The following is a 22,309-nucleotide window of genomic DNA, read 5'->3' as shown; positions in this document are numbered from 1 at the left end:
CATATAATTTTTAACTGCGATTTTGAATCTTTAACAAACAAATAAAAAAGAGGTTTTAAGAAAATAGTTAACTTATCAAACAAGGAGTTTAATTTTAAACCTAAAAAGATACATTTTTAACCAGTTTCGTTATGAACATAACAAATTTATTTTTTGCGAAACAAAACAAATTTTGAACGAAGTATATAAATTTTCTACTAATTGTTAAATTTCCTACTAATTTGTTCAATTTTCAAGTCCAAAATGTGAATTTTCGAGAGAAAAAAGTTTATTTTCAACCGAAACAGATTTATTTTAAACCAAAAAGACGCATTTTAAACTCAAAAAGGTTAAATTTCTACAGAAAAAAGATTCATTTTCAAACCAAAAAGATGAAACTAAAATGTTTTTAATTGAAAAAAAATATTTTTATGCTGAATCCATCCTTTCTAAAGAGAGTGGATCATCATCAGTATTCCCAATCTTCAACAATTTTAGGTTATGTTAATATTTTAGACCAAAATGAGTATTTTTAATCTAAAAATTATTATATTGTAAATATTTAAAGAATTTCAAGAATTATGTACGCATCATTAGCGTTTTAAGTCAAATTGATTTTCTTATGCAAAAATTATTAGCTTCTAAAGTTTCTTCATTTTCTAACTATTTTAGGTTACGTTACCATTTCAGACCAAAAATTATTATTTAAAAGCGAAAATCATTATAGTTCGAACAAGATTTTGAATTTTTGAACATTTTGAAGTTTTATTAATATTTTTTATAGGGAATCGGTTATTTAAACAAAAATGTAAAAAATGAAGAAAAAATAGATTTCAAAACAAATTTACAAATCTTGAACAGTTTTAGGTTATGTTTGAATTTTACACAGGCAATAAATTGTTTTTAAAAAGAAACATAATGTGTATAGAAAGAAGTTTTTTGTTTCTTTGTGATTGATTTTTTGTTGGCGATTTATCTTTCTGGTGAGAAGAAAAACTACTTTGTTCACAAATACTTTTTTTGCATTTTAATTTTCTTAACTGAAGATTTAACTATTCCATATTTGCTTGAAAATTTATCTCTATTCGTTGAAAATTCAAAAATTTGGTTGAAAATTGATGTACATATTTTGATTAAAATTTGACTTTTTGGTACAAAATTAATTTTCTAGGTGGAAATTTCATATTCTTTAATTAAAAATGCAACTATTTGGTTAAAAATTACTCTATTTTTAGTTCAGAATTCAATTTTTTTGGTCGAATTTAATTGTTTTTTATTTAAATATAAAACTTTTTGTTTCAAATACCAACTACGATATTTTTCGTTCAGAATTCGTCTTTTTGGCTGAAAGTGCAACTACTTGGTTAAACAATTTTTATAAAAATTTATTTGTTTGAAGATTCATCATTTCAAATATCAATTTTCATCAATTATCAAAAGTATTGTCCTTGCTTTTCTTTTCTATTATATTAGATATTAAATACGATAAAACGCAATAATTTTATATTTAAATTTACAAAATTTCGCGAAAAAAAAAATAATAATCGTGCGAGTAGCGCGCGTATTTGTGTTTTTAGCACAAATTCAATATTTTTGAAGTGATAAATAGTTAGGCGCTCGAACAATTTTTAATTTGAGTTTAAGCGAATTAAACAATTTAGTTTCAAATTTACATAAAAGTATTAATTATGGCAAGGACGAAATGACAAATCCTAGAAAGAAATATTGAAATAAACTTATAAATATCACGATTTGATAGTATTTTTTTAATTTTGTAATATTCTTGATTATGAGAATGACTTTAAACACATACACATTTTTTTAAATTTTTTGTCGGATTGTTTTAAAATATAAATTCTTTAATGACATAAATAATTAAAAACTCATTTGAAATTATAGAAAAAGATTTCTCATAAAAAGATTGTTTCTTTTCTTCTACGTGTTAAAATCAATGTGCAAACTTTCCCCCTTTTTTGAAATATTTTTACGCTGTTATCCCTAAATTCCCTTTTCTTCTATTTTAAAGATATTTCCTCTCTGTTTCTCAAATTAAAAAAAAGTTAGTGGTCGCTAAATTTTTTATGGTTGATACGCGGGCATGCATTGCGTATTGTTTCAGTTAAAAAAAAATTAGTGGTCGCTAAAATTGTTTTTATGGCCGATATGTGACTTTTATGAGTTAATAGTTTTTATTTCTTTACCGTTCTAAATTTTATATAAAATTCTTGAAAAAAAAAACAATAATCTAATGAATAAATCTACATTTTTGTAAATATTTTTTTATTGTGATTTAAAAAAAAAGTCAAAATAAGGAGAGACGAGAGGAAAAAGAAGGAAGAACATTTTGAGGTTCCTTTCTTTTTTCCCCTCTTTTTTATGTTTTTTTTTATCTGCATTGAGACTTTTAACAGTGTATCGTATTAAAATTTAAATGTAGACGTTAAGGAAGAATTAAAAATTATAATTTATTTTGAATTTAATGTCTTATTGTGAATTTTTTTCAAAATTAATGCATCTATGGACTTTGTAAATTTTTTTTTTGAGATATTGAGATCTTGGGAAGTACTTGTCACTTAATTAATACTAATTTTAGGTGCCATACACTAGGATTAAAATAATTAATGTATTACATCACACATTTTTAAAATGAAAAATTGTTTTTAAATCAATAATTTCAATATACTGAATAAATTATATCATTTTTTTATGTATTTAAATATATATTTATATGCAAGTTTTTTTTTTGTTGAAAAATTAAATTTCCTAAATTTAACCCATTACTATTTTCCAAATTATAGCAATTTTATTGTTTAAGAGATTAATAGTTTCTCTAATTATCTAAAAAAGATGTGATTTTTGTATTTGTGAAGTAAAATGGGGCTATTTAATTTTGAGGTTGGGTCCTGGTTCTAACGAACTTAAAAAAAAAATTTAGGACAAAATTTGACTTCCAAATTTGGTTTCTCAGACGAAAAATTAGAAAAAAAAACCTCACATCTATTCGAAGAAGTAACACCTTTATTTTTTATAAAAAATGTAAATAATAAAAGTTATTAATTCGTCGGCCACAAAGCAACCTTAACGACCTTTGAATAAATGGTTAAAAAATCTAAAAGACTACAGTTAATGACACTTAACTTACAAAATTCCACATTTCCCCTTTTTTAACACAACTTTGTGCTGTTGGCTTTTATAGAAATTAAAATTAATATATATTCAAAAAGATGTGGAACAAAATTAAATTCTTTCGTCTACTCAATTTTTTGACTGGTACCATTAAAAAATCGGTAAAATTACGCAGAAGGCTAAATTGTTAATCAAATATTTTTCAACTTTGGAGGTAATTGTTTTAAATCAGATTATATCAAAACAAAACTTAATTTAAACAATTGGCATTTAAAAATTCGTGAAATTTCATAAGTGTGATTCGCTGACGACATTTTACAAAAAAAAATAAATAATAATGAAAAGTCGATATTTTCCTGATTATGGTATGTAATTTCATAATCTTTTATTATCTGCAGAGCTATAGTTCTTTTTTTTTAGTGGAAAGATAAGATGTGTACGTGCAACATGCTATTTAGAACGATATATATTTTTATTTTAAGAAAATATTAATGTGGAAATGTCTTAATAAAAAGTTTCTTTTTTTGTAAACTATTACAGAAGTTGGTGAAATTTTAACCCTTAAGAAGAAATTGATATATTTTATAGTTTCAGATTTTTTAAAATCATTTCATTGTGTTAATAATGGATTTTAATGTTTCTCAACTTGGATAGATTAAAATTTCAATGCTGGTGCTTAAGAATTTTCATGTTTTAAATTCGGAACCCTTTAATTTGTGATAATATTCAGTTTAAAAATTTATTTATTGATTTAGTTTAAAATGTTATAGTTGTAAATTTGATAGTTGAAATTTGAATTGCATTGCAAATATCCCAAAATTTTGTAAAACAGTTAAACAGTCATTCTTTTGTTTGAAAATTCAAATGTTTTCGTAGAAATGTCTTTTTTGATTGAAGATTAAAAATTATATTATTCAGTTCAAGTTTTTTTTTGCCTAATTTTTTAAACTGAGAATTGAAATATTTCATGCTTGGTTAAAAATGAGGTTTTTTTCGTTGAAAATTCATCTTGTTTGGTTAAAAATTTATTTTAATTCGTTGAAAATGTATATTTTTTAAAATTAAAATTCAATTATTCTATTTTAAGTTGAATATTTATTTGTTTTATGTGAAAAATAATAAATATTTTTTTGATGAAAATTAATTTTTTAACTGATAATTTAATTACTCTATTTCTGGTTGAAACTTTATCTTTCTTGGTTAAAACTTCATCGTTTTGATTAAAAATTCCCTTCTTTGATTGAAAATTTAACGATTTTGTTGAAAATTCGTATTTTTGTTGTTGAAAATTTACTTTTCTAATTTAATCTTTAATTGAAAATGTACTTTTTTTATTAGTTGAAAATTCATCTGTTTCGTTTGTAAACTTATTTTATTTCATAGAAGATATATGTTTTTAACTGAAAATTTAACTGTTATATTTTTGGTTAAAAATTTCTCACTTTGGTCGATAATTCATTTTTTTTGTTAAATAAATTATTTTTCTGGCTCAGAATTTAATTATTATATGTTTGGCAGAAAATTTTTATTTTTTAGTTAAATATGATGGAATTTGTTTGCCAATTTGTCTTTTTTTCTATAAAATTCAACTTTCGAGTTGAAAATTGAACTATTATCTTGAAAATTCCTTTTTTGTTTGTTGGAGTATCATTATTCTAGTTAAAAATGTATAATTTCACTTGACATTTTTTTTAGTAGAAAATGCAACTATGTATATATTTAAAAATTGATATTTTTTAGTTTAAAATTCCACTATTTGGTTCACAATTGAACTATATTTTCTTGAGAATTATTTTTTTGTTAGTTTAATTGTCTTTGATTTAAAATTAATATATTTTTTGGGGGAATGTGAACCATTATATTTTTTATTGAGAATTTATCTTTTTTAGCAGAAAATTCAAATATTTGATTGAATATTCGTATATTTTGTTGAAAATCCGTTCGTTTTGGTGGAAAATTATTCTTCTTGGTTTAAAATTCATCATGTTACTTAAAAATTTTACTATTCCAGTTGGAAAATTACTATTCAAGTTGAAAATTATTTTCTTGTTGTTGTTAAAAATGTATTTGATTTAGTTGAAAATTGCAACTGTTTGGTACAAATTTTAACTATTTTCTTGAAAATTATTTTTGTTTGTTTTAATTAATTCGTTTTTTAATTTAAATACAAATATTTTTGGTTTGAAATGTCAATTAGTACATTTTTTCTTGGGAATGCATCCTTTTTAATAGAAAATTTGAATATTCTGGTGAAAATTCATGCATTCTGTTGAAAACTTGTGCACTATCCCAATTAAGCATTCTTTATTCTAGTTGAAAATTAATATTATTTAATAATAATTTATCTTTTTTAGTTGAAAATTCAACTATTTGGATAAAAGGAAACTATTTCCCTGAATTTTTTTTGTGTGGAGTTAAATTATTTGTTAATTTAAAATTAAAATATTCTTTAGTTTAAATATGAACTGTTATATTTTCTGTTTGCGAATTCGTCTTCATTAATTGATAATTTAATTATTCGGTTGCAAATTCATGCAGTTTGTTGAAACTTCGTTCTTTTTATGGAAAATTAATCTTTTTGGTAGGAAATTCGTTTCATTTCTTAAAAATTCCACAATTCTAGTTTAATATTTATTATCGTGGTTGAAAAAAATTAATGATGGAAAATATATAGGTTTCAGTTGAAGATTCAACTTTATGTTTGAAGATTGATTGTTTTTATTTGAAAATTTAGCTTTTGGTTCATAATGTATCTTGTTAAAGAATCATAATTTTAATTAAAATTCATCTATGGTTGAAAATTGAACTACTTTCTTGAGAATTCGATTTTTTTTAGTTGAATTCCAGTGTTTTTATATAAAACTATTTTTTTTTTACTTAAAATATAAATTATTACTTTTCTTGATGAGATGGTATCTTTTTAGTTGAAAGGTCAACTATTTGGATGAAAATTCATTTATTTTATTGCAAAGTTGTCCTTTTTGGTAGAAAAATAATACTTTTGATTGCAAATTCCACTGCATCAATTGAAGATTCGTTATTCTAGTTGAAAATTAATAATTTTTTTAAATAGAATATGCAACTATATGTATTTAAAAATTCATCTTTTTAGTAAAAACTTCAACTATTTGGTTTAAAATTGTACTATTTTCTTTTAAATTATTGCCTCTGTTTTTAGTTAAATTGTTTTTGATTTATAATTGCAATCCTTTTTGGTTGAAATTTCAACTATTACGTTTTTTGTTGAGATTTCATCTTGTTAGTCGAAAACTTAAATATTCTGTCGAAAATTCATGTACTTGTTGAAAAGTTTTCTTTTTTGGTAGAAAATAATCTTCTTGGTTGAAAATTAATTTTGATGCTTGAAAAATCTACTATTGGGAATGGTGGTGGTCTACCATTCGCCACATGGTGCCGAAAAACGGAACTAGAAAGAGTAGGTACAATTTTAAACATGTATTTTAATTTTTGCATAAAAGTGTTATTACGATTTTTTTTTTGAAGTATAAAACAATGATTGAATACTAAAAACACATATTCATTTTAAAAAATAGTTTTAGATAGAATTTCCATCTTATACAATGAAAAAACACATTTTTGTGAAATAGGTTTTTACACAAAATACAATTATTTCATTATTTCATATGAGTTTTAATGCATATTAAGCGTAAATAAACTTTATATTGATGTATGTGGCAACAAATTTTATCCATATTATGCCAATAATACGAATAATAGACGACTGGCATTTAAATACGAATTCTAACCTAACTTTTAGATCAAATGTTTAAATAGTAAATATTTCATGTATAAGTTAATACAAATATACTTTGAGTGCATTTTTTCAAAATAATTCCATTAAAGTTTATAATCTTTTGAAAATCACAATAAAGAGAATACTAATTATTGTTTTTTTTTGTTTAGAAAAATATTTGTGTCAAAAAGTGGGGGTTTTCACTGTATAATATGTAAATTCCATCTAAGACACTTTGCTTCTGGTAAATAATTATTTTTATTATTCAATAAATAGTTTAAATTTCACAAAAAATTGTTAAAATACTTTTATGCACAAATTAAAATGCATCTTTAAAATCGTGCCTACTTTTTCTAGTTCGAATTTTTGTCACCAGGTGATGTACCGCAGTTTAACCATTCCCAATTCCAGTAGAAGATGAATTTTTTTAAATTTATTTGTTTCGTTATATTATTTTTTTTATTGAATTCAATTGTTTTTTTATATAAAGCATATTGTTTCTCTTTAAATATGAATGCTTATATTTTTCGTAAAGAATTTAGCTTTTAGTTGAAAATTCAAAACTATAATTGTATTTGAAAATATGTCTCCATATTTTCTCTGTTTTTACATCATTATCCTGTAATATATAATTTTTCAAAGTTTTAAAAATTAATCATACTATTAAAGTGGGATATTACAAGAGATTGTAAAGAATTGTACCATATTGCAGGGAGAGTGTGTAGCAGATTGCAGGAGTAATTAGCCCCTCGGCCTCCATTCTGGAAACATCCTCTTCTATTTTATCGCAATTTTTTCTCTTTTCTTTTCTTTTTTCTTCTTTTCTTGTTTCGCTGACAGTGAGACTACTCTTATCTAAAACCCTGTTGTCTGTTTCAGCGTATAAGTACCGCAAGTGGAGATGGAAAACATTATTGTTATCCGCACTTCACGTGCGCCGTCGACACAGAAAACATCAAGAGAGTGTTCAACGATTGTCGAGACATCATTCAGCGGATGCACTTACGCCAATACGAGCTCTTGTGACTTCGTTTCCGCCCTCGTGTCCTCTCACCTGTCCATGTCCATCCTGTTGCTATTGCTACTATCGTGCGACGAATTTCGAATTGTTCAAATTGACAAACAAGAGTCAATGAATCGATTAATCAAAGAGTCGCGTTGCCAAGTAAGCTCTAACCGCTAAATTCGAATTTACGAATTCAATTCCTATATTATATCCCTCTGTGGACATCGCAATTGCCTATCGATTGCTTGTCAAGAGCCTATTACTACGAGTCCTTGATCGACAAAGAAAAAAAAAAACAAACAAAAAAAAACAAGAAGGAAAAGAGTGCTGTAACCGCTAAACTAAAAAAGGTATATGGATCGGCCAAGTCGAGATTTGAGACTGGTTGTTGAGTTTAAGAGATTTAGTGGCTCCGAAGCGAGTAGCAGAGTCCACGATGTCCAAATCCTCTTTTCAATTCAAATGCCAAGAGTATGCTGGATATCTAAAAACATCAAGCGATTCTAACTTTAGTAATCTTCCTCTTTTTTCTTTCTTTCTTTCTTTTTTTTTTTTTACTGTAGAAACCTCTACAGAGTCTTTGTAGTTCCGGTTATCAGTGATCTCTTGAAATAAGCGAATCGGATAGGAATAACGATCTAGTTGTGCCAGAAATAGTGAATCTTCTACTCTGCACACAAAGAGTGTTCAGCGTACTCTTCTTTCCACCCACTTAGAAATTACACCCCTCTTCGATAGCGGTATCCAACTTTTAAAGGAAGAAAAGAAAAAAAAATCTTGAAGAAAACAGACCCTTCTTCTCTGAGAGATCGGAATCTCTTTCTTTAACCGATGATCTGCTAGAATCTTTCTCAAATTGCTTTACAAGTTTGCCGAATCTCGAATTTTAATCGTATAACCCCGGTACGTAGGGAAATTCAGTCGCACCTTTTTACGAGAAGAGTATTTTGTGAGATTTTACAGTATTTCGACGAGCGTTTTAATTGTATAACTATGTACCGAATATGTACAGGGTGAGCGTTCCCACTGACTCGGACTTTTTTTACGTTCTACTTCCTCGAGATTTCAGCTCTCAAGTCCCGGAAAAGTATGGAAATACTGAAAAATATAATTATTATTATTAGCGTGAGAAGTTCGAACTGAAAGTAGTTCACAAAAAAAACAAGTATCAAATTCGAACGTTAATTTAATGTTCTTAGGATCGAATTCTATTAATGATTGTTTCTTTTTTAAATACTAATCAGGGTGTTTACTCTCACCTGGAAAACCTGCGATTTTCAGAGAATTTTTATATACCTGAAAAAAACATGGAAATGTCAGGGATTTTTTTTTTTAAGTCAGGGAATTGTTTCTAGAGTGTGCTCACATTTGGTTCAAATTGCAATATAAAATAGAATACGAATGTTAACCATTTTGTTTAAAATTGTTTCTTTTTTTGTTTGTTGGAAACTAATTTTTACCCGAAATTTTTTACTATTCTATTTTTGGTTGAAAATTGAACTTATTTGTTAAAAATGCATTGTTTAATTTCTTGTAATTAATTGAAAAATTATCTCCTATAGGAAATTCTTTTTTTTAAGTTAATTTGAACTGATTTTTATTTCAAATCAAACTAATTTTTGTTTGAAATATCAATAATGACATTTTTGCTTGAGAATTTATCTTTTTTTGGTTAAAAATTCAACTATTTGGTTGAAACTTCATGCTTTTTTTTTAATTCGTTCTTTTTGGTAGAAAATTATTTTTCGTAGATTTTAAACTCTTTTGTTAAAAATTCAATTTTTGGTTGAAGATTCTTTATTTTAATTTGAAATTGATCTCTTCAGTTCAGAATTTAACTATTTTCTTGAAAATTAATTTTGTTTAAAGTTGAACTGAACTGCTTTTGATTTAAAATTCAAATATTTTCGGATGGAAATACCAATTATTACATTTTTCTTTGAGAATGCATATTTTTTAGTTGAAAATTCATCTCTTCGGTTGAAAGTTCGTTTTTTTCAAGTTAGTTTCAACTGTTTTAAATTTAAAATGGAAATAATTTTTGTTTGTAATATCAATCATTACATTTTTGGTTGAGAATTTATCTTTTTTTTAGTTAAAAATTCAAATATTCGGTTAAAAATGCATGTATTTCCGTTTTTGATTGACAGTTCAACCAGTTAGATCAATGTTAATCTAATGTATTAAAAATTGAATACTCATCTCTTTAGATGAAATTTCTTTTTTTTTCTGTTGAATTGAACTGTTTTTAATTTAAAATTAAAATCTTTCACAATTAAAATATCAACTATTATATTGTTTGACGAAAATCCATTTTCTTTAATCTATAATTAAAATCGTGTTTTAATTATTTCGTTGTTTTTATTATAGATCCATTTTAACTGAAAATTCATCTCTTTGGTTGAAAATATAACGATTTTTTTAAAAATACCTTTTTTGATGGAATTAAACTTTTTTTTATTTCAAATAAAAATATTTCTTGGTTGGATTATCAACTATCGCATTTTTTGTTGAAAATTCATCTTTTTTAGTTGAATATTCAAATATTCTGTTGAAAATTCAATTATTTTTGTTTAAAAGTCGTTTTTTGTTGTAGAAAATGATTTTTCTTAGTTGAAAATTTATCTTCTTGCTTAAAAATTTTACTGTCCCAGTTGAAAATTAATCTTTTTGACTTAATAATTTATCTTTAATAGCTGAAAATTTAACTATTTGTTTCAACATTCATCTATCTTTTTAACTTGTAATTTTCATTTTAAAAAAATAGACTTCCCTATTTTCATGAAATATTTCGTCATTTCCTCTGTTTTTGCATATCTTGTAATATAATTCGTCAAATCTTTATAAATTAAACAAATTAATTAAATCCTTAGAAACAGTTATTGTATTTTATATTTGAAAAGTAACGTTTTTACACATTGAGATATTTACAAGGAATACAAAAAATTAATAAGCTCGGGTGAGTGTGTACATATTCCGAGTCGATTAGTTAAAAAATTCGAAATACTTCAATGAATCCATACTATGAAAAATTATACCTAAAAAACCTTGAGAAACCAGGAAAAAACCTGAAATTTTCGGGGATTTTTTTCCATGATTGGAGTAGACACCGTGCTTCAAATGCTGCAATTGGAAAAGTTTCTTAATTCTTAGTATATCTTTTTCTTTTTGCAGAATAATTTTGCCATGGAAATTTTTATTCGAACAAAAGGTCGAACTTGGCGAATTTATAATACACAGAAAAGATTTTAATTGATTTCTGTATTTCTGAAAAGAGTAGGGGAAAAAAACGGAAATAAACCGAGAAAATCCAAGAATTTTTTATTGAAAATTATCTCTTTTTTTTTTAATTTTGCTTTTAAAGACTGAATTGCGAGCTGAAATTGCGAATGAAAGGAATTTACGTGTAGAGGTGCAAATAGCACAAGTTATTGGCCACCCTGTATATGGCGAGTCCCGACACTTTCCTCGTGTATGTTCTTTTTATCAATCGTACATTTGATTTCGCTGAGGGAAGAAAAATTCTCGTGTGTGCATTTTGCGTGCGTGTAGGACTGGAACAGATAAATCAGCTATCGTACACGCACGCCTTGATTTGAAAGTTTAAAGTTTCCATTGCAGAAACATGACGTACCGTTTTATGCCGTTAATGTCTCGGGTTATCCCGAGGATAGCCAAGGGACAATCCGTGGGGATATCCTAGAAGTCAGAAATTTGGATATCCTAAGGATATCGCAATGATATCCCAAATATATCCCAACGATATTCCTATTGTATCCTCAAGGATATCCTCAATATATCCCGAGTATATCCCCAAGATATCCCAAGGATGTTCCCCAGATATCCCAACTGTATCCTCAGGAATATCCTCAATGTTTCCCGAGTATATCTCCAAGATATCCGAAGGCTGTCCCCAAGATACCTCAAGATATCCCAATTGTATCCCCAATAATATCCGTAGGATATCCCCAAGATATTACATTGTCTCCTAAAGATATCTCGAGTATATCGCCAAGATATGCGAAGGATGTCCCCAAGATATCCCAAGGATGTTCCTAAGATATCTCAAGGATGTATCCAAGATATCCCAATTGTATCTCCAAGGATATCCTCAAGATATCCCCAGGATATCTCCAATATATTCCAATTTTATCCCCAAGATATTTCAACTGTATCTCCAAGATATCCCGAGTATATCCACAAGATATCCGAAGGATGTACCCAAGATATCCCAATTGTATCCCCAAGGATATTCTCGAGATATCCCGAGGATTTCCCCAAGATATTCTAAATATATCTCAAAGATATCCCGAATATAACCCCAAGATATCCGAAGGATATCCCCAAGATTACCGAAGGATGTCCCTAAGATACCCCAAGGAAGTCCCTAAGATATACCAATTGTATCACCAAGATATCTCGAGGATAATCTCAAGATATGCCAACGATATCCGCAAGGTATCCTAGTTGTATCACTTAGAGATCCCCATGCTACCCAAAGGATGTTTCCAATATATCCCAGGTTTATCCCCAAGACATCCAAAGGATATTACAAATATATCACAATAGTATCGCCAAGATATCCCATGGATGTTCTCAAGATATCGAAAGGATATCCCAATAATATCCGTCAGATGTCCCTACGATATCCCCAAGTTATCCCGAGGGTCTCCAAGACATCCGAAAGATGTCTCTAAGATATCCCAAGTATATCCCAAATTTTCCCCGAAGGATGTCCCCAAGATTACCTAAGGATGTTCCCAAGATAATCCAAGTAACTCCCCAACATATCCCAGTTGTATCAACAATATATCTCGAGAATATCTTCAAAATATCCCTATGATATCTCCAAGGTGTCCCAGTTACATCATCAAGATATCATAATGATGTATCAAAGATATCCCGAAGATATCCCAATGATATTTCCAAGATATCCCAAAGATACCCACAAAATACCCCACAGATATTTCAAATATATCCCAAGAATATCCCCAAGATATCCCAGTGATATCCTTCAAATATCCTAAGGATATCCCCAAGATATATCAAGTATATCTCAAAAATAACCCAATGACCCAATGATATCCTCTAGATGTCCCCATGATATCTCCACTATATCCCAAAGATATCCCTACGATATCCTAGGGATATATACCCAAGCTATCCTAATGATATCCATGGGCTGTGCGGGAACGTAAACGGCATAAAATTAGATATCCTATTCTGTGAGGGATAAACTTCGTTTTCTCTTCTCTTCTTTTCTTAGGCACACATGTGAAAACTCGAAAAACACGCACTCGATGCTCGGACAGTACGAGTTACTGAACTATGTAATATTTACATTTATATAGGCAAATGAGAGTTATACGTCAAATTAAAACCGAGAGTAAAAGCTAAAGATTAAATGTAAGGACACAAATTAATAAGGAATCGCGCGCTCCGTAAGAAAAAACTTGATTTATCCGCGTCATTTATATATAAATATACATACATATTACATACACAGAAGGAAACACATGCACATACGTACATACATGCATATAAATGATATTCTCTCGTTAATACAATGTGCGCATGTGTAGTTTTATGTATACCTAATATCGTACTAATACATAACAGGTGTAGTTTGTAAAACGTCACTTAAAGTCTTACGAACTGTTATTTTTAATATTAACGGAATGGGTGTCAGCGAGAGAGAAATGAGATAGAAGTTTCTTTGCGGGAGGAATTTTCGAAAATAATAATTTCATTTTTTACTTCTGTAAAAGGTTATATAATGTTCGCCTTGCACAAACCAGAACGAGTCATCAGTCACATACTAAATTAGCTTTTAGTGAGTCTACAAATTGACGTGGGCCAATCAAAAGGTTCTATCTCAGAAATCGATTTTGAATGGATTTTTGAAATTGATTCTCATATTTTCAATTCAAGATCTTTCTGGAAAAATCGATGATTCCTGTAAGATTCTATTTCGACAAGGGCGCCAGTGTCGCTAATGCAATTTATACGGGATTTCAAAGCTTCCCGAATTCGCCACCCGAGATAGAGCCTTTTAGTTTGCATCTCCCGAGATAGAACCTTTCAGTTGGACACGCGTAAATATTAATTAATTTTTTAATTATTATTGTTGATAATATTGTACGCGCGTTACTCGCTTCGAGATATTTCGAATTTTACTCTTTCTTCATTAAGAGACTACTTCCTATTCTTCTCCGAGCAAAACCACGAGAAGAAGCTTTAGAGTTTATTAAAGTGTTTTCAATTTTTAAACGTGTTTCTGATTTTTCAAAATTCATTTACAACAGGGTGGCCGCTGGATCGGGAACCTGGGAAAACCGGGAAATGATTGGAAATTTTATAATGCAGTATTGAAGACTTAATCAGTTCTAAAACATTCAATTGAATTTTTTTTAGTTAACAATTTTCAAAAAAATGTCAATATTTGACTATTCGTTTAAAATGAGACATTCAGCATTGTGGCCGCTGGACCGGGAAACCTGGAAAACCCGGAAATATCTGGGAATTTTACGACACCGGGAAATGACAGTAAATTTTTTTTTACCGGGACTTTTACCAAATTTGTTGAATACAAATTTTGTCCAATTTTGATTTCAACCATTTTTTAAATAATTTGTTAAATTGTGATTTTTATAAATTATTATATCATTCAGTTTGGAATACTTTTAATTCTTAAGCGTATATTTTAATTTTAAGAATTTAAAAATGCAGTTTTAAAGGCTTAACAAATAAAAAATTAGAAGCTTTTAAAATCGAAGATTTTTTATTAAAAACAAGGTGGCCGTCGAATCGGGAAACCAGGAATTTTACGAATTTTCAGAAGAAAAATCTGCCGAAGTTCGATTTTAACAGCTTTTTAAATATTGAAAGTGCTGTAAATAAATGCAGTAAATATAAATAAGTAAATAATTTGTAAAATGGATCTGTAACTGTTTCAACCGAAAGTCTTGATAAGAATTAAAATGAATATATCATTTATTCCGATAATTTTAGTTTTTAATACAAATTTTCATGATTTATCAATATTAAATTTATTAATATATTATTGATATTAATTTTTTTAGCCATTAAAAAATGTAAACTTGCTCCTTACTTTTTTCATCTTAAGAATTTTTTAAAAATTCTTTTGAAGTCTTTCACAATTCTTAAAAAAATTCTAAATTTTTTGTTTGAAATCTGCAAAAATCTACATTTAATTTTAAATTCGACTGTAAGTATTTGAAATTGTTTCTCGTTCGAAATTTAATTCGAATCTTTTTAAAACTTCTCAAGATTTTGAAATAAAATTTTAAAGCTTTTGAAGGATGCTTAAACTATTTAAAATAAAAATATTTTAACTTATAATTTTAAAACTGTTAACTTAAAAAAAAAAAAACTATTTTTTAATTTTTAATGTGTCCAGCTTAAAATTACTTAAAATAATGTCATCATTTTGAAAATTTGTAAAGTTCATTGCGTAATTCTCTAATTTAGAATATTGAATATGTTCACGTGGATTTATATTTTTAGAACTTAATCTGAATCTTTGAATTCTATAATTTATAAAAGTTCTAATTTTTGCAGTTTATTTGAATTTCATTTAACATTGTCTCATTGAAAAGTGTTAGTACCTTCCATTTTGCACGTGTACATTTTGGAGCATTTGAATACACAATTTTCGAATTGAAAAACTTTTAAACTTTAATTTTAAAAGTTTGGAATTCAAGGGTTCCACTTTGAATGCTTTAATTTGTCGTTAATTGTTTATTACTTTAAATGGAAAAATGTTTAGAATATAGTTTGATTTTTTAAATTTCATTCACCGTGAAAAATGTTTCCGAACCGGGAAAAAACCGGGATTACCGGGAATTTTTTTCTTTGATTGAAACGGCCATCCTGATTCAAAAAAATTATAAAATTAAACTACTTAAAACTGAATTATTTGAAAATGGAAATTCTTGATTAATTAAATTTTCAGAGGTCTAAAATTAAATTTCAAACATTACTATTGGAACTGTTCCATTTAAAAAATTTTAATTTTGTTTTAATAATTCTCACAAATCAAACCAGAAATCTTTGCATTGTTCATTTTATAAAAGTTAAAACATTTTTATTTTGAAATTCAATGGAATTCAATTAAAAATGAAGCAATTGAAAAATGTTAAAAGCTTTTTTTAAGCTTCAATTTTAAAGCCTAAAATTTATAAGAGGACTTGAAGTGGTTTAATTTGCAGTTAAGATTTTATTACTTCAAATTCTTCTAAACCGGAAAAAACCGGGAATTTTTTTCCTCTATTAAAACGGCCACTCTGTTAAAGTTAATTTATTAATTTTGATGATTTCTCAAGGTTGCTAAGCTTTTTTCAGTTTCAAGCCTAACATAATTAAATATCAGAGTGTCTACTAGCGAAAGAATGTCAATTAAACAATTTTGAGTTACAAGACTTATAAAGTAGAGGATTCATATTTTAAAAGGTTCAAATTTTGAATTAAAAATCTTCTAACATGAAAAACGTTCTCAGTTTTAAATTTGAATTGACCTACAAACATTCATATATAAATATAATAAAAATAATATAAATAACATTTATTTAAATGATTGTGTTTTACTTTTATTGTGAAATAATTTGAAAATGAACAAAGTTTCTCTTAATTTTTTCACCATATTTATTTTTTAAATCTTTACAATACAATCTTTACATACAAATTCTTTCAAACCCTGAATAATTGCAAATTTACACCTTTGAAAATTAACAAAAGCAAAGACGCTACTGAATATTACGCTAAACCTTAAGCACTTTAAAAGTGAGATATTAAAATTGATTAATTAAAAATTCGAAATGAAATTCTAGAAACTCGAAATTATTTTATCAAAGTATATTAAAATTAATTCCGAAAACGTTGAAAAACCGGATAATTTTTAGATTCTGGGCGAATGCTTAAATTTGCACATTTCAAATCAGTCTTAATTCTACATTCCGATATTGAATTTGCAACCAAATCTTGATCCTATTGGGAAATAAATTAGAAACGAAACGAAATAATTTTGAATACATATTCAAGATTGCAGTACTTGAAATATTTTATTTGATTTTATTGAAGAAATTGACGCTTTTATATTAAATAAAATTATTTTGCAACAGGATGTAGCACCAAAAAGCCACAAAGTGCTCGCCAAGCCGAAAGCGAAGAGTTTTAAAGATCAGAATCTCTGTCGAAAGGGAAGGAGGACTCGACAGTGAAATTTACCACGCCGATCGCACAAGTTTTTTTTTTCGCTGTGCAGTGCGTCCAGTGCACATTTATCGTAAACGGTGTTTTAGATAATCGTAAGGAGAGTTTTTAATGGTCGTATGCCGATTCTAATTCTAATGTTAGATGCTTAACATTGCAGGGTTCAGGAAATTCTAGCGCCAAACCTTTGATATTCGAAGGCTGAGAGTGTAAAACTTTTAAGAACAAAATAATAAGTATAGGAACTAGTCGTTAGGCGATGAGCATTATTTATTATCAGTCGTTGTTTATACGTATATTTTACATTGGATAACGGTTTTTCTTCTATTTTTTCTTTTGTATTATTAAACAAAACAAAAAAAAAAGCTGGTGTACTTTCTCGTTGGACTCTGCGTTCTATTTTCAACGATTTGAGGGGCGATTTCAATACGCCTTAGGGTTCAAAATCGACCTGCGAATAGAAGGTGAAAAATCACGCATAATTCGAGACATATTTCTGATCCAGACGGGCTCTGTTCAAGATTTTAATTGCAGATGATTTCGTCCGCTTTTTTTTTAACTGTGTTATCGTATTTTTTGTTATTGTTACATTTTACTATTGTCCAAGGTGTATTGCAATCTTTATTTATTACTGTCGTCGTTACTCTTTATTTATTACCGTCGCTCTTGTCCACGAAGTGACATAGGGAGGAGTATATAATTTGACTTTAAACAAAAATTATTCCTGAGATTTTTCAATTGTGTTTTATAGTTTTCTATGTATTTACATAAATTTCCCTTTGCTACTCCCCGTGCTTTTGTCCTCGAAAATTCTGAACACTGAAAAATTAAACATTTTTGAGGAAAGGATTGAAATTGAAAAGTTCTTCGAGTTTAAGAAAACAGTCAAAATAATCTCAAAATGTAATAAATAATTATTGATAAAATCGACGAAAATACAGAATTTTATATAGATTCTTTAAAGTTGGTAAAATTTGGAAAATTACATAAAAGACACTAAAGAAAATGATAAGATTATTAAATAACTATAATTGTTATTAACAATAAAAAATTATAAGATTATAAAAAATTATTTATTATCATAATTTTTACTTCCGATTATTTCCTAAATTAAATTCCTAAATTTCAGGAAATAGAGGGCTGAGATTGTGAGACTTTTTTTACTTTTTTGAAAAAATGCGACTAATTGACTCTTAAAACATAGAAAATTCAAACTCGATACTAGAAAAAATTGTACCACTTATGATAGTTTTGTCGTAATTGTCGTAATAGTTGGAAATTTTTAAGTTTAAAAAAAGTTTTTAAGTTTAAAAATTTTACTATTTGGACGAAAATTTTATTATTTTCTTGAAAATTCATCTATTTTATTAAAAAGTCATATTTTTTGGTCGAAAATTTAAATATTTTGCTCCACATTCTTTTTTTTTAATAGAAAATTCATCTTTTATAGTAAAAAAGTTATATATATATTTTTTTTCCTTCAAACTTCATCTTTCGTCGTTTCATCTTTCCAAGTACTTTTTGATGAAATTTCATTTTTTTAAATTAAATAATGAACTATTTAAGCAAAAATTCAATTATATTTTAAAAAATTCAACTGTTTGATTAAAAAATCATATTTACGGTCGAAAATTTAAATATTTTCTTGCACATTCGTCTTTTTTATAGAAAATTCCTCTAATATAATAGAAAAGAAATCTTTTTTGTTTAAAAATTCATATTTTCTAGTGGAAAATAAACTTTTTTGTTGAAAATTCGTTTTTTTTTTATTGAAAGTTGAACTATTCGGTTCTAAATTCAACTATTTGGCTTAAAATGCATCTTTATCTTTTAAAAATTCGACCACTTGGTTAAAACATTTTTTTAAATTCGAGTATTTTATTGAAACTTTTTTTCAGTTTAAAAGTCAACTGTTTTCTAAACCATTAGACTTTTGAACTCAAAAACTCAACTTTTTTGTTAAAAATTCCTTTTTGGGGCAGAAAAATCAACTCTTTTATTAAAAAGTTATATTTTTTGGTCGAAATTTTAAATCTTTTGCTGCACATTTGTCTTTTTGGATAGAAAGTTCCTCTTTTATGGTAAAAAAATAATATTTTTTGGTCTAAAGTGCATCTTTCTTGGTGGAAAATAAACTTTTTTGTTAAAAATTCGCCTCTTTTGATAAAGAGTTGAACTATTCGGTTATAAATCTAACTATTTGGTTTTTTTAATTCAACTATTTGTTTCAAAACTTATCTTTCTTCTTTAAAAATTCGATCTTTGGCTTCAAAATTTAACTATTGGGTACAAGTTTAATCTTTTTTGTTTAAAAATTCGACCACTTTTTTAAACAATTTTTTTTTATATCAATTATTTTATCGAAAATTAATTTTTTCAGATTAAAAGTCAACATTTTTCTAAACCATTAGACGTTTGTACTCAAAAACTCAACTCTTTTGTTAAAAATTCGTTCTTGGGTTGAAAAATGAACTATTTTGTTACAAATTTTTATTTTTTGGTCGAAATTTTTAATCTTTTGTTGTACATTTGTCTTATTGGATAGAAAGTTCCTCTTTTATGGTAGAAAAATAATCTTTTTTGGTTGAAAATGCATCTTTCTTGTTGGAAAATAAACTTTTATGTTGAAAATTCGCCTTCTTTTGATTGAAAGTTGACCTTTTTTGTTTATAAATACAACTATTTGGTTAACGTTTTTTTAAATTAAACTACTTGGTTTAAAATTCATCTTTCTTCTTAAAAAATTCGTTCTTTGTCTTAAAAATTTAACTGTTTAGTACTTTTTTGTTTGAAAATTCTACCACCTGATTAAAACAATTTTTTTTAACTCAAATATTTATTGAAAATTAATTTTTTTCGGTTGAAAAGTCAACTGTTTTCTAAAACATTAGACTTTCGAACTGAGAAACTCAACTCTTGATAAAAATTCGTTTTTGGTTGAAAAATCAACTACTTCATTAAAAATTTATATTTTTTGGTCGAAAATTTAAATGTTTTGCTGCAGATTCGTGTTCTGAATAGAAAATTCCTCTTTTATGGTAGAAAATTAATTTTTTTTTGTGTCGAAAGTGCATCTTTCTTGGTGGAAAATAAACTTCTTTGTTGAAAATTCGTCTCTTTTGACTGAGTATTGAACTGTTCTTATCTTATGTTTCAGATCTTATCTTTTTTTTTCAAAATTCGACCACTTTCTTCGAAAATTTTTTTAACCAATTATTTTATCGAAAATTAATCCTTTTGGTTTAAAAGTCGACTGTTTTCTAAACCATTCGACATTGTAACATAAAAACTCAATTATAATTTTTAAAATTCGTTCTTGAGTTGAAAATACTTATTTTTTTTTTTTATTGAAAATAAATGTAGGTATGTATGCAAATTTTATTTAAAAGAATTTTTTCCCATATTTTTGTTGAAAAATCCGTCTATTTACATTGTTACTTAAGTTAAATATTAATTTAAATTATAATAAATTTCTACTTCTTTATTATGAATTATACTGCCAATGCGAATTTTTTAAAGTCTTATAGTCGATTTGTCCCTGTAAATGCCAACAATGAATTTCCAAAATTTTCCAAAATAAAATTTCTTTTAATAAGAGAAATTTAGGACCATACAAACATTCCTTGGTGCCTTTTATTTTACCAAATTTTCAACTAGATATCTCAATTCATGTGGACGTATAAGTTGAAACAACAAAATTTCGAAATTTAAACGATTTTTTTTCTAAACTACGTTTATGTAAAATTTATCTTTTAAAAGTAGCAATTAACCCTGGAATATAATTTCGCTGATTTTATCAATCATTATATTTAATTAAATCGATAAATTGACTCCTTTCAGTGTTCAGTATTTTTGTGGATAATACTAAAAAAAAAAACAATTTTAGCACTGTTTCTTACATTATGAAAATTTTCTGGTGTCAATACGTAATAATTTAATTAGTTAAACTTTTGAGACCATCATGTTTTTTCCGCAGTGCTAGGAGCGTGAAGAAAGGTCCACTTTCTCGTTCGTGAATTTAAAAGTGTCTGTTCGCAGCGAGAAATGAAAAAGTTATTTACTGTGTATACACGTAATTAAAAACATAAATATATATATATACATATATATTAATAATAATCACGACGACGAAGACAATTTACGAAGATAACGTGATTTTTGTACGACACTCTGTTTTACTGCCGTGCAATGAAGCACTCTAGAAGAAAAGTAAAAGAGAAAAAAAGAAAGAGACCGGAAAGAAACCAAAAGTAAAAGTTACCAGCGGTCATATAATACGTCGCTTCCCTCTTCGAACTTAAAACACCCCTTTAATTCATTGTCGCGTGTCTCCAGATGTTTAGAAGATTTTAATTCACCCTTTTTAAATATCTCGTGAAATTTATCCAGAGTCTGTAAACCAAATTTTTCATTTCCAAAGTGAAATATTTCTCTATTGAGTTTGCAAATTTTAATTTTCAAATTGTCTTAGGCGCGAATTTAAAAATTCAGAAATTGGAGAGCTCTTCGGATTGAAGAAAACAATCAAAATAAATTCTAAGCTGATTGACTAAATTAATAATAAATCATTTATTATTGACTCTGTGTAATATTCGTGGGAAATTTGAAGATGGGAAGCCAACTAAAGTCAAAAGATACTGAACCCTTAAGTGGTAATTTAGTAATAGAAATAATATAAGCGCTGTAGGAACGAGATCAAGCTAAGTAGACGTGGAATGGAATGAGTGAAAACCGTGAAAATTGTTAGGAATCAAATCGATCTGAATCTGCTCCACGATTTCCGGTAGGCCATTTTTCACGGTTATTGTAAAGTATTTCGTAAGTCTCGCATTCACTCTGAAAAATCGAGGAGAAAAAACAATTATTGGAAAGTAATTTTGATATTGAAAGTTGCAATGGCTTTAAGGATTTTTAAGAAACGATACGAAAGTATTAAAAATATGAAATAATTATACTTTGTAAATTATAATTATCGAAATTCAAATTGATTTAGATTAGTTGTACTGATGAATTGAAAATTCGTTGCGATTTTGATATGAAATTGAAGTAATTGGAGAGATTGGGAGACTGACACCCATGAATTTGATGCACGCGTGAAATTAAATGTGTGGGTGAGGAAGTTTTTTTATTGGTGCCATTGCCGTCAATCGTGGAGCAGATCCGTATAAATATAAAAGAAGGAAAAGAATTATTATATAAATAAATGAAGAATA

General features: G+C 27.1%; 1 protein-coding gene across 4 annotated transcripts in view; it reads left to right on the top strand.

Annotated features, from left to right (window-relative positions):
• LOC117177665 (guanine nucleotide-binding protein G(s) subunit alpha) overlaps positions 1 to 17,450 on the top strand; it is a 165,416-nt gene extending 147,966 nt beyond the window's left edge. Inside the window, exons 10-11 of one of the 4 annotated variants that reach the window (XR_004467735.1) lie at positions 7,739 to 8,024; positions 17,006 to 17,450. Coding sequence is in view for 1 of the 4 variants with exons in the window: in XM_033368481.1 (XP_033224372.1) it covers positions 7,739 to 7,885 (147 nt within the window). In the remaining 3 variants the exon portion in view is untranslated. Of the gene's footprint in view, positions 1 to 7,738; positions 8,626 to 17,005 lie in introns of those variants that run through there. The other 3 variants (XR_004467734.1, XR_004467733.1, XM_033368481.1) reach the window with 3 other exon arrangements.
• The last annotated feature ends 4,859 nt before the right edge of the window (positions 17,451 to 22,309 follow it).

The sequence above is a fragment of the Belonocnema kinseyi genome, chromosome 8 (assembly GCF_010883055.1).
Source record: "Belonocnema kinseyi isolate 2016_QV_RU_SX_M_011 chromosome 8, B_treatae_v1, whole genome shotgun sequence".
Lineage (NCBI taxonomy): Eukaryota > Metazoa > Arthropoda > Insecta > Hymenoptera > Cynipidae > Belonocnema > Belonocnema kinseyi.
The sequence above is the reverse complement of the archived record's forward strand: the minus strand, read 5'-3'. Positions and strand labels throughout refer to the sequence as shown.